We start from the raw sequence: 13,870 nt of genomic DNA, 5'->3' as shown, positions 1-13,870 counted from the left end.
AACTCCTCATCATCACTGATCAAAGCCCCCTCAGCCTCACTATCAACCTCCACCATTGAGTTATCATTACCATATCCAGTAGCTTTGGCATTTTGAGCCATACTACTACTACCCTCATTCACAAGCTTCTGTTTTCCTTTACCTTTCTCAGCTTTGCCACTAAACTCATCAACATATGCCTTAGCATCATCCCCATCTGCTTCATCATCAAATGCCTCGGTAGGGTCCATCTTATATGTCTCATCTTTCACTGAATCATCATCATCACTAGATGATGAATCTTGGTGTATAGGAGTGTTAGTATTGTGTGGAGCTTCTACTTGGTTGAGAATTATCTGAGATTGAATAGGATCCTACTCTTCTTGTCAAGAATCCTAAGTCTACACCTAACACGCGTAGCCGTTTAGTCTTTTCACGTGAGAAAGACGAAGTCTACGTATTCAATATCGTAGCACTAAAAGAGTTAACTCTTTTAGCATAACGTTACGTGCGGAACAGACTTAAACAATTCGCACGCTAGCGCGACTCAAACGGTAATCAGTAAAGGCTCATCAAACCCGTTAATGGCTGATGGTTTGCCAAAAATCCTATATATACGAAAGTCACTGACGCACCAGCCCCATTAGTTGGTCTCGTGACTTGGGCATCTAACAAATTCGGGGTAAGATCCACACATGCAGATGAATCAGTTTTAAATAGTTGGTCCTGCAGCCCAATATTTGGGACCGCCACGCTCCAATGCCTTAAGAGCTTAAACTGTGTAGACTACAACAAAAGTCAATGCCGCACAACGCGTTACAGTAAAGATCGATACCGGTCAACGCATCAGCAATCTCGCCAAAATAAGGCAAAGGATGATTTTAGAGAGTTCAATCGCATTCAGATACGAACTTCCGACGAGGATGATCAGTTCAAAGTTAACTCAATGACAAGAGCTAAATTCGGAAACTTACGCATCAACTTCAATCCAATATTTCGATAACGGTCAGACGATAAACGCAGCACCGTAAGAACTTTATCTATTCGACAAAACACTGAATAGAATGAAGGCTGAAAAAGTCAAGAATTGAAGCAGTTCACAGATCCCTCTACGAGATTGAGGAAAGAGCCTATCTTATCTAAAGTACCTCAGACTCCTCTATAAAAGAATGAGTCTGAAATACTTTGGAGGGGGTATCTGTAGGCGTATAAAAATACCTATAAGTTCCTACACACAACTCAAGACGAAATGCAGATGATAAGCGTCATCATTCAAGTCAGGAAATGATTATCCGACCCCGTGGAAGCTAGTGAATATACAAAGTGAGTCATTGGAGTGTACAAGTCAACAGAATGACGAAATACGCAATACAAGTCCGGAGAAGTCAGAAAGTGTCAAACACCTCAAAGTGGCCCGCACAAAGGATTGACATTTTAGATCATGGTACAATTTGAATCTGAAGAAACTCAAAAGATAAAAGTTATAGGTATCTTCGTCAGCTTTCCAACGCATCTTGAATCAGCTCAAACCGAGGTCTAACAAGAGAGTTAAGACCAAAACACCGAAGGTATCTCAAACTGACCCGCACTACAAGCCGACCCGCGCTACATCCGACCCGTGCTACAGTCCGACCCGTGCTACAGTGCCGACCCGCGCTACAGTAATTCTGACCCGCGTTACAGTAATTCCGACCACGCTATAGTGTCGACCCGCGCTACAAGACGGTTTTGAGCGGTTTTCTAGGGATTTATCTGTTCCAGGGGTTCCCAACTGATCTGATATCATCTCCAAACGTGATTAATCAGTTATTAACTAAGATAAAGAGGAATCATTCATTCTTATCCAAAACCCCCCAACTGAAGCCTATAAATACAGGTCTAGGGGCTCATTTCACAGGGGGAATTAATTATCAAGACGAGGAGGTGTTGCCGAGTTGGAGAGCAAAGGAGCACGAATTTCAGCAAGGGCTAGCGAGATCCCGGCGAATCCCGGCATAAAGAAGGAGCAATTCGAAGGATTTAAAGCCTGTTCCCGTCCATTCCTCGAGATTAGGCTTGGTCTTAATTTCGAGAAGAGCTATTGATTTCGCTTGGTCGATTTTAGCGCTTTAAGCAAATACCTCCTTGGTGAGGTAGGAGCTCTGCTGAATTTTTAGCAACCGGATCTGATCAAAGGTGATCCACGGATAAACCCCAGTACAGGCGAAGACACCCACGCAAGCAAGAGACGATAAACGGATCTTACATTTATTTTCAAGAGAATTGTATCTTTTATTTTTATAGTGTAAAGGTCTTATAAAAAGACCAATCTTTTTTAAACTTATTGAAACGATCAAAGTTGTAATGAGTTATACAATGAAGAAAATAATTTTCGACAAAAACAATAATCTATATGCAGAGGCATCAGACCACCATCATTCAAACCAATGCCTGGAATACCATACCACAATGTGAACATATTCGTATAGCCAAATTGTCTTACTTTTTCTTTGAGAAAATCAACAGACATTGCATCATCATCTATGAACTTAACATTATATCCACCATTGATTAATCACAATTCTCAAAAATACATTCTTGTCACGGAATTTTTTAAATATATCAAACTAGCAAACATGGTCGAGTAAAATGGGCCTTATTATCAAAGAGGATATATATGTATAGGGCTATTTTTAGATGTTAGTCCCTAAATCATAAGTATTTTGATATTAATCCCACTATTCAGTCGGTGTTAAAATGGTAAGGATATTCTATTTTCTTTAACTTTTTTTGTGAATGGACAATTATACCCTTCTATTTCCTCCCTTCCAACTTCCTCTTTGCCCTCAGCCGCCACCACCGCCCCCTCTCCGTCCTCCCCCTCCTCCATTGGGCCCTCTCTGATGTGGTGGGCCGCCACCACCGCCCCCTCTCCGTCCTCCCCCTCCTCCATTGGGCCCTCTCTGATGTGGTGGTGGGGGGTGGTGACCGGGCACAATAGATTGGTGTTAGTGATGATGGAGAAGGTGGTGTTAGTGGTGATATGATCGGTGGAGGTGGAGATAGTGGTGGTAGTGATGGTGAGATGAGGTGAGAATACCAATGGATGGATGGAGGTGGAGGAAATGGTTGTGGAAGAGATGGAGGTGGAGATGAGAAATGGCATTGAAGGTAGTGGAGATAGAGATAGTGGTGTTGGTGATGCAGGAGGTAAAGAATATGCACGAAGGTGGAGAGGACAGTAGTGAGATGGTGGTGATGGAGGTAGTGAGAATATGCGCGAAGGTGGATATGGCAGTGGTGAGATGGTGGTACGTTAATGGAGGACGGGGTGAGAACCCAGTGGAGGAGGTGAAGGTTTATGGAGGAAGAGATGAGAGAGATGGAGGGGGTAACAAGGTAATTCCCCACTCATGATAAGTGTTAACCCAATTATGATCTAGGGTTTTAAACGGTAACCCAAACAGAACGACTAATATCAACACATTAAAGTAATTTAGGGAACTAATATCAATAACTATGATGTAAGGGACTAATATCTAAAAACCCCATATGTAGGTGTGGTCTCTACTTCAAGGACTTCTCATTCAATAATGGCTCAAAGGACGGCTTGTGAGAGATTAATGGATAAATTTTCAAAACCGACCCTTTTTCAAAAATATTTTCAAAAAAATGACCTGTTTCAATAATATTTGTCAAAACCAACCTAGTTTCAGCCATCACGCTGAAACTAGGACTGTTTTGACCAAATAAGTTCCCAAACTTCACGGGACTTGAAGTCCCGTGAAATTTAGCAACAATTTAATTAAGCTGCTAAACTTCACGGGACTTCAAATCCCGTGAAGTTTTATTTTTTTTCCGTCAAAACCGACCTAGTTTCAGTCCAACGGTTGAAACTAGATCAGTTTTGACGAATATTATTAAAACGGGTCGTTTTTGGGGAATATTTTTGTAAATGGGACTGTTTTGAAAATTTGTCCCCCATTAATTGATAGATAAGAGTACCAACGACATCAAATAATCACTTCAATAAAATTGTGCAATTCACTTCTCCAATTTGAACAATAGAATAAATTGATACTATTGATTATCGTTTACACGACGTGCCTAATTTTCAAGAACAAACTGAAAAGAATCTAGTCTGGTCAAATTTGAAGTGACTAATCCTAGCAAAAGGCTAGTGTTTGAGGGAGCTTTTTTTTTTTGTCAAAGTAACTCATGAGCTAGCTCACCCATATCTATATGTTTGGTGACATCTCAAATAAACTAGGTTTTGAGCCACGTTTTAAAAAGTTGGGGTTCTCAACTTTTAAAAAGCTAGATTATAAGTTTATCTAAATAAACTAGGTTTAACCAAACAAATGATTTTTATCCATACAAGTTTTCTAAAACTTTTATCATAAAAGCCAAAAGTCAATATATGGGTTTTTCTATAAAATGCCCATGAGCACTCTATAAGAGAGGAGAGAGATAGAGAGAAGTGAATTGCCCATAGAATTTAGTGTAAATCAGGAGGGTCCATGGGCAATTCAATTCTCTCTATCTCTCTTCTCTCTATTTCTCTCTATCAATGTTCGCAAAGGAAAATATCCCACCATTATTGAGTAGCCTTTGCTTGCTATATGAGATGAGATGAGATGAGATAGGTTTTAGTATCTTTGTTGTATTTGGATAGATCCAGGCATTTAAGGGTTTAGTCGGTAGAACAAGAAAGGAAAACTTAAAAGTCAAAATTCTTACATATGTTCACGTGGATTTTTAACATACAACAAAAGGTCAAACTCATCATGTCATAAATAAATTCATTCTATCGTGAAACAATAAAAGACAAGGAAAATAATTTAAATGTGGCGAGGACATTTCTTTTCATTTTATTTTTATTTTTATTTTCTTTTTCGCCTTTTGGCAGCGTAATAATAATTATTGAGACCACCGCAATAGAAGGCAATTAATGCGTATCTAATCTGGCCATAATTATCTGCAATCGGACTCAAAATGGATTGATGCATGTGTAGGGCGAGCGAAAGGTCTGGCGCTTGGACTGCCACACTTGCACAAACCTCCCAGTAAATATCTACTACGTGTGCGTTTTAGTGCCTTGTGAATGCATAAATAAAAAAGATCGATATCTAAAAGGAACAAGAGAACGTTCCATATATATTGCCTTCATACTCCGAGCCGAGACAGACAACGACGGTGTGTAACGTACTTTTGCTCTAAATTTTTAAAGGATTGGCTACTCCCTCAATTAGAGCTAAACCCTTCACTAAGTTTTGCTTACTGTCGTGTACTTGTCCATTGCTAGCGTCTAACCACGTTTCTAGATTTACCCACTGGTCCTCCTTACTCTGTATATTAGGTATGATATTATATAACCCAAGACCATCATGGTCAAGACCTCGACCCCTCATCAGGATAAGCCCGAGGCACAACGACTTCTTAGTCGGTAACAAAGACATTGACTTCTCATCAGGATAAGCTCAAGGCACAACGACTCCTCAGTCGGCACAAAGCCCTTGGCTCTTCTTAAAGGTAAGCCCAAGGCACAAGATATAGTTCGATTCTGTCAGCTCTCATCGACCATCATGGTCAAGACATTGGCTCCTTATCAGGATAAGCCCAAGGCACAACGACTCCTCAGTCGATAAAAGTATTTGGTATCTTATCAGGAATAAACCCAAGGCACAACCCTTTGGTCGACTCCCACAGCCGCCTCTCGGCCCTAGGGGAAGGAAAAGACCTAGTCGACTCTCTCGAGCCTAGGCAACCAACTTTAAGGATTCCTGTATCACCTCTCAATCAAGCAAGAACAAGAAAATTTCAAGAGTTTAAAACACTCGAAATGAATTTATTTCTTCATTAGCTCTTCTTATTTACAAAGTCAAAAGTACCAATTACAACGACTGATAAAAAAAGAAGAAAGGAAACATGACTCATTCTTATTTTTTTTCTTAACCCGCGAGGGTCTCCGAAGGTGGAGCGGCCGCATCAGCAGTTGCCAAAGCCTCTTGGCCCAGAGCACCAGCATCAGCAGGAGGAGCAGGCATCACTGGGGCTTCAGTCCCCCCTTCCATTAGCGGAATGACAGCTGTCGTTTCCTCATCTGCGCTGGCGGCCGTCTGAGACTCGCTATCATCACCTGATAGCAATCTCCTTCGCTCCTCGGCCTTGTCACCTGAAAGGACGCCATCTCGCTGTCCATTGTGATTTTTAGACAGCCTACAAGGCATCAGGAGGCTTTAGTCCCCCTTCCATTAGCGGAATGATAGCTGCCGTTTCCTCATCTGCGCCGTCTGAAGACTCGCTATCATCACCTGATAGCAATCTCCCTTCTCTCGCCTTGAAATCACCTGAAAGGACGCCATCTCGCTGTCAAAATCAATTCTGAGAGAAGTGAATTGCCCATAGAATTTAGTGTAAATCAGGAGGGTCCATGGGCAATTCAATTCTCTCTATCTCTCTTCTCTCTATTTCTCTCTATCAATGTTCGCAAAGGAAAATATCCCACCATTATTGAGTAGCCTTTGCTTGCTATATGAGATGAGATGAGATGAGATAGGTTTTAGTATCTTTGTTGTATTTGGATAGATCCAGGCATTTAAGGGTTTAGTCGGTAGAACAAGAAAGGAAAACTTAAAAGTCAAAATTCTTACATATGTTCACGTGGATTTTTAACATACAACAAAAGGTCAAACTCATCATGTCATAAATAAATTCATTCTATCGTGAAACAATAAAAGACAAGGAAAATAATTTAAATGTGGCGAGGACATTTCTTTTCATTTTATTTTTATTTTTATTTTCTTTTTCGCCTTTTGGCAGCGTAATAATAATTATTGAGACCACCGCAATAGAAGGCAATTAATGCGTATCTAATCTGGCCATAATTATCTGCAATCGGACTCAAAATGGATTGATGCATGTGTAGGGCGAGCGAAAGGTCTGGCGCTTGGACTGCCACACTTGCACAAACCTCCCAGTAAATATCTACTACGTGTGCGTTTTAGTGCCTTGTGAATGCATAAATAAAAAAGATCGATATCTAAAAGGAACAAGAGAACGTTCCATATATATTGCCTTCATACTCCGAGCCGAGACAGACAACGACGGTGTGTAACGTACTTTTGCTCTAAATTTTTAAAGGATTGGCTACTCCCTCAATTAGAGCTAAACCCTTCACTAAGTTTTGCTTACTGTCGTGTACTTGTCCATTGCTAGCGTCTAACCACGTTTCTAGATTTACCCACTGGTCCTCCTTACTCTGTATATTAGGTATGATATTATATAACCCAAGACCATCATGGTCAAGACCTCGACCCCTCATCAGGATAAGCCCGAGGCACAACGACTTCTTAGTCGGTAACAAAGACATTGACTTCTCATCAGGATAAGCTCAAGGCACAACGACTCCTCAGTCGGCACAAAGCCCTTGGCTCTTCTTAAAGGTAAGCCCAAGGCACAAGATATAGTTCGATTCTGTCAGCTCTCATCGACCATCATGGTCAAGACATTGGCTCCTTATCAGGATAAGCCCAAGGCACAACGACTCCTCAGTCGATAAAAGTATTTGGTATCTTATCAGGAATAAACCCAAGGCACAACCCTTTGGTCGACTCCCACAGCCGCCTCTCGGCCCTAGGGGAAAATGGAAGACCTAGTCACCTAGGCACTCGACTCCTCAGTCGATAAAAAACCCTTGGTACCTTGTCAGGAATAAACCCAAGGCACAACCCTTTGGCCGACTCCCACAGTCGCCTCTCGGTCCTAGGGGAAGGAAAAGACCTAGTCGACTCTCTCGAGCCTAGGCAACCAACTTTAAGGATTCCTGTATCACCTCTCAATCAAGCAAGAACAAGAAAATTTCAAGAGTTTAAAACACTCGAAATGAATTTATTTCTTCATTAGCTCTTCTTATTTACAAAGTCAAAAGTACCAATTACAACGACTGATAAAAAAAGAAGAAAGGAAACATGACTCATTCTTATTTTTTTTCTTAACCCGCGAGGGTCTCCGAAGGTGGAGCGGCCGCATCAGCAGTTGCCAAAGCCTCTTGGCCCAGAGCACCAGCATCAGCAGGAGGAGCAGGCATCACTGGGGCTTCAGTCCCCCCTTCCATTAGCGGAATGACAGCTGTCGTTTCCTCATCTGCGCCGTCTGAAGACTCGCTATCATCACCTGATAGCAATCTCCCTTCTCTCGCCTTGAAATCACCTGAAAGGACGCCATCTCGCTGTCAAAATCAATTCTACTCAGTCTCTGCTCACTTATTTTCCCCTTGGGTCCGGCCACAGCCACATCCAAGCAAAATGGGCTAACTGTTATGGGGTATCCCCTATTCTTCACAAATATACTATCCCGCGAGCCGTCACTCCCCTAGTCGAGTCGGCTTCATTCCTCAAAGGCGACTCGAAAGGCGGACGAAGTCGAACCTCTTCATAACAAAAGATTGCTACTTAGCAATTAGCCGACACTCCTCCTGAGGACGACTCAGAACATTTCTTCTCAGCATTATTTAACCTTTTATGATTATCATTATGTCTCCGTCCTCAGCCGTCTGAAACCTTGTCGGCTGCGGGTTCCCCACATCACTGAAATGACTTCTCGCCGCTCATCGACAAGCCTCGACGGCTGCTGGTTCCCCATATCACTGAAGTGACCTTCCATCACTCACAAATCGACACGTATAGAACAGAGGGTGACTCAGCCTCCAGCTCACCCCTCACCACCATCTTAAACCGCACACTCACGAAGTGTCTATTCTGCCATTGGCATCCTCTATAAATACAGACGCTATTCGCCATAAAAAGAGGTTCGGATTTTCTTGCAATATAAAGAAACTCTCTAAACAACACATATTGGAAGAACACACCGTTCTTCCTTCTCCCCACCCAAGTCCGTTAGCTGACTTGACCGTCGGAGGTACCACGGGGAAAATGAGCCCTGTACTCCCACGATTCTTACATGTGCAGGTGATCCGTCCGCCCCGAGCTCTAAGAACCAGGCATAAAGTCGAAGCAGGAAGCGGCCCCCCTCATCGACGGTTCAACCCCTCGACGACTCAACAACTCTGCAACTTCAATCAGCTGTGTGAGATCAGACATCAACAAGTGTACACATATATTTATACAACTAGAGAAGGTTGATGTGTGTTCTCATAACCAATGTAGGACTAAAACCTACTACAATACATTATTATCAACAAAGAAAAACACTGGGGCATCATTAATCTCTTAAGTAGGTCTAACCTTGGCCTGCATTGTTGTAGGTCTTACCTTTATAATAATAATAATACAAATAGTAGCTGTTTCTGATGAACAAGCAACTTATAAGTAACATTAATTGGTTGTTTACCCCTTGCCACCAACCCCAGTCCACCCCAATTTTTCACCCTTTATAATACTCCGCAAGGTAGCGCTACCCCCCACCCCAAACCAAACAAAAAAAACCCCACGCGCACCAAGCACTAATTACCCAATTAATTAAGTAACAGTCATTAATCGCTTGTCTTGTTCTAAAAGGATTTTTTAAAAAAAGACAAGGAAAGAAAACTGATATCTTTGCCATTGCTTGCTTAACTCGACTTTGATTATTATTATTATTATTCCCTCCCTCCTTCTCACCAACCAAGCCCTCTCATCCCACATCTTTGACGAGCGAGCGGGCGAGCTCACGAGCCCTCGCTGTAACCTCTTTCCTACCCCACACTCCACCGATCCCTCCACGTGTCACAAAGATCAACCGTTCGATCATGCCTAACAAGGATCCAAACGGCCATATCAAACTCTCAACTAACCCCATCTTCACAAACCCTATACCCAACCAATGACATGTTGTCCTCCTCTCCCTCCCCTTTATTTACAACTCCCCTCCCTCCCCCCCCACCTCCACAAACTCAGGCGAGGGAAGGAATCGGCTACAAACCTACCGATTAGAGTCTTAGTCTTTCCTCTCCTTTCCGAGCTTCCTACGTGATTTTCGTTATTAGTTTTGCATAGTACTCTCTTTAATTTAGCCCCCAAATTAATGGAGAACGGCAATGCGCTTCACGGTTCATCGTCGCTCTGCCTCAAGGGGGACCCCCTCAACTGGGGGGCCGCGGCTGAGGCCCTCACGGGGAGCCACCTCGATGAGGTGAAGAAGATGGTCGAGGATTATAGGAAGCCGTTAGTGAGGCTGGAGGGAGCGGATTTGAAGGTATCTCAGGTGGCAGCTGTGGCCGCGATGGCGGTCGAGGACTTCAGGAACCCGGTTGTGAAACTGGAGGGGGCGGACCTAAAGATATCGCAGGTGGCGGCGGTCGCGATGGGGGAGGGGAGGGTGGAGCTGGCAGAGGCGGCGAGGGAGGGGGTGAAGGCGAGCAGCGATTGGGTGATGGAGAGCATGGGGAAGGGCACCGACAGCTACGGGGTTACCACGGGGTTCGGGGCGACGTCCCACCGCAGAACTAAGCAGGGAGGTGCCCTCCAGAAGGAGCTCATCAGGTGAGCGGGATACAATGCTGACTTTAATTTATTAGCCTTCAATTTCTCTGTTTGAGATCGACAAATTAAATCTGAGCAGTAGTTATGTGTACGCTTTTGTAGATTTTGCGTGTCATTATGAAGCCCGCGATCTTATTATTCCTAGAAATCTTAACAACCAAAATTAAGAAGATTTTTACCATGTACGTATTATGTATATACTAGCCTTGAACTGAAATTTATGACCATCGGGATTTTGTAGAACGTTTTCCCAAGGGACGGACGAAGAAAGTTCAAAAGAAACAAAAATAAGTAAATAAAATTTCCTCTGTCAGAATCGATGCTATTTTTTTCTGACCAAAGATTGAGGAAAGTAGATATTTGGTAGGTGAAAAAGAACTTTCTTTGTAATCTATCCGGCGATCAAAATATTTTTCAGAAAAGGGGGAAAAGAAAAGAAAAGAAAAGGTACGTTGTTGGTTAATTAATTATTAGTTCTCTGATGAAGGGATAATTAGTTTGAATGCGTTTTAAGCACGTAGCTAATTATAATTATTAATAAATCGTACTATTAATGGATTGGAATTACTCCCACCTAAAATTCGAGGCATTAATGATAAATTAGGTAGGGCAACATCAATTTTCTTCCCGCGCGGAAGCCATAATAACCCCCTACTTTAGATGCATATTATAATCTCATTGGTAGCATAAGCTTAGTCGATGTCAACGAAAATTTAACCCAAAAAGAAACTTGTATAAATTCAAATTAAGCTCATTTTTACGGGCATGCGAATTGTAACAACAGTAGTCTACCGACTCGTTGGCGTGTCTAGCTAGTTGGGCCCCATAAAGTAATAGTTACCAACGAATTAAACCGAGTTAAAAAAAATAAATTATGAAGATCGTTAATACAATCATTATGAGCGCCAATTTGAAGAATAAAAGTTATAATAATTAGAAAAGATGGACGGGTCTTAATTTCTAAGGACGTGACCAACAAAGTCTCCGTAGAAAACGTCAAAGAGAAACAAGGCGAAGACATAAAATTAACAACCATCAGCACCATCTTCAGTTTAATTAATTAATTAATCATTTAATTGATCTATTAGACAAAAACATGCGCCAAGGGAACACTGACCTCAACCACCAGCAGGATGCAGTCCTCACGTGCCATCCCCCGCCTCTTGCCGCTGCGTGCTACTCCTTTCTGAGGGCCTGCAGCTCTCACGTGGGGGTTCGCACGCCCCGCGCTTACCTGTGGCCAAAATAGCGACCCCTCAGTGAGCTTTAACCCCGTTCGAAAGACAAAAAAAAGGCCCCCAGATTAAACTTCTCAATAATTTTAATACTATTTGTAGCCTAAACTTCTGGCTGAAATAAATTAACCCCCATCCGAAAGTCAAAATAGAAGTACAAGATTGAACTTCACATAATTTTAAATTAAATTAAGAGAGGTTTCAATTAGTCACTAATTAACATCCTAATATTCAAGCGCACCTGCATGTTTAGAGCACCTATGATTAGTACGAAAAGAAAGATTATCAAAGCAAGCTGACACCAGTAAATTCTCATTTTTAATTAATGAGCTTGGTTTGGTAACAAACGTTCGTTCGGTGATTAAAACTGTACTTGACAGAACGAAGAATATTCTTCTTTTGCTTTCAGATTCCTCAACGCTGGAATCTTCAGCTCCGGCAAACAACCCGACAATCGAAGCCATCACCTCCTTCCTAAACACCAACATCACCCCCTGCCTCCCTCTCCGAGGAACCATCTCATCCTCCGGCGACCTTGTTCCTCTCTCCTACATCGCCGGAATGCTCACTGGACGTCCGAACTCCAAAGCCATCAGCCCTGACGGCACCCACATCGACGCTGCCGAGGCATTCAAGCTCGCCGGAATCCCCAGCGGATTCTTTGAGCTGCAGCCTAAAGAAGGCCTTGCGCTGGTCAATGGAACCGCTGTTGGCTCTGGCCTCGCCTCCACCGTCCTCTTCGAGGCCAACATCCTCGCCGTTTTGTCGGAGATCATCTCTGCCGTGTTTTGCGAGGTGATGCAGGGGAAGCCGGAGTTCACCGACCACCTCACCCACAAGCTTAAGCATCATCCGGGTCAGATCGAAGCAGCGGCGATCATGGAGCACATCTTGGACGGAAGCTCGTACATGCAAATGGCTAAGAAGGTCCACGAGCTCGACCCCCTTCAGAAACCGAAGCAGGATCGGTATGCCTTGAGGACATCACCGCAATGGCTCGGCCCTCAGATTGAGGTCATCCGCTCGTCCACCAAATCCATCGAGCGTGAGATCAACTCAGTCAATGACAACCCACTGATCGATGTCTCGAGGAACAAGGCCCTCCACGGTGGCAACTTCCAGGGGACGCCTATCGGTGTTTCCATGGACAATACTAGACTTGCCATCGCAGCCATTGGGAAGCTCATGTTTGCTCAGTTATCCGAGCTCGTCAATGATTTCTACAACAATGGCCTTCCGTCCAATCTCTCCGGAGGCAGAAACCCTAGCTTGGACTATGGATTCAAAGGAGCAGAGATAGCCATGGCTTCCTACTGCTCTGAGCTCCAGTACCTTGCCAACCCGGTAACCAACCATGTCCAAAGTGCAGAGCAACACAATCAGGACGTCAACTCTTTGGGACTAATTTCCTCCAGAAAGACAGCTGAAGCTGTAGAGATCCTGAAGCTCATGACGTCCACTTTCCTGGTCGCCCTCTGCCAGGCCATCGATCTGAGGCACTTGGAGGAGAATCTAAAACAGGCAGTCAAGAACACTGTCAGCCAAGTATCAAAGAGAGTTCTAACGACAGGAGTCAACGGTGAGCTCCACCCATCGAGGTTCTGCGAGTTGGAACTGATCAAGATGATCGATAGAGAGTATGTGTTCGCCTACATCGATGAACCTTGCAGCTACAACTACCCATTGATGCAGAAACTGAGACAAGTACTCGTAGAGCATGCACTGAACAATGGAGAGAAGGAAAAGGATGTGAAGACTTCCATCTTCCAAAAGATTGCTGCCTTTGAAGAGGAGCTCAAGGCAGTTCTGCCGAAAGAAGTGGAGGCTGCTCGGGTAGCAGTGGAGGCTGGTAATGCACAAATCGGCAACAGAATAAAGGAGTGCAGGTCATACCCCTTGTATAAGTTTGTAAGGGAGGAGCTCGGGACAGGGCTTCTTACAGGAGAGAAGGTCAGGTCGCCAGGAGAGGAATTCGACAAGGTATTTGTTGCTATTTCTGAGGGGAAGGTCATCGATCCGATGCTCGAATGCCTCAGAGATTGGAATGGCGCACCCCTTCCCATATGTTAAAATTACGGGTTTACAGTATAGTGTTTCTATACGACCTTCTTTTCTGTTTACATCTTCTGTGAGAAACCTGGAAGGGGGGTAAGAAGCAAAAATGTATGTCAAAGATATTGCTGCTAGTATTTGTTC

General features: G+C 43.4%; 1 protein-coding gene and 1 long non-coding RNA gene across 2 annotated transcripts in view; one reads left to right on the top strand and one right to left on the bottom strand.

Annotated features, from left to right (window-relative positions):
* LOC109826061 (phenylalanine ammonia-lyase-like) lies at positions 10,246-13,860 on the top strand. Its single transcript, XM_020393012.1, is given in 3 exon segments — positions 10,246-10,439; positions 12,084-12,116; positions 12,118-13,860. Coding segments are annotated over 3 exon segments (1,839 nt in total). The 5' UTR covers positions 10,246-10,260; the 3' UTR covers positions 13,745-13,860.
* LOC109826062 overlaps positions 11,519-13,870 on the bottom strand; it is a 33,211-nt gene continuing 30,859 nt past the window's right edge. The window contains exon 4 of the long non-coding RNA XR_002243184.1: positions 11,519-11,673. This is a non-coding gene — a long non-coding RNA (uncharacterized LOC109826062). The remainder of the gene's footprint in view (positions 11,674-13,870) is intronic.

This window comes from Asparagus officinalis, chromosome 10, assembly GCF_001876935.1.
Source record: "Asparagus officinalis chromosome 10, Aspof.V1, whole genome shotgun sequence".
In the NCBI taxonomy this organism is placed as follows: Eukaryota; Viridiplantae; Streptophyta; class Magnoliopsida; order Asparagales; family Asparagaceae; genus Asparagus; species Asparagus officinalis.
Note: the sequence above shows the minus strand (reverse complement) of the source record. Positions and strands in the feature narration are given on the sequence as shown.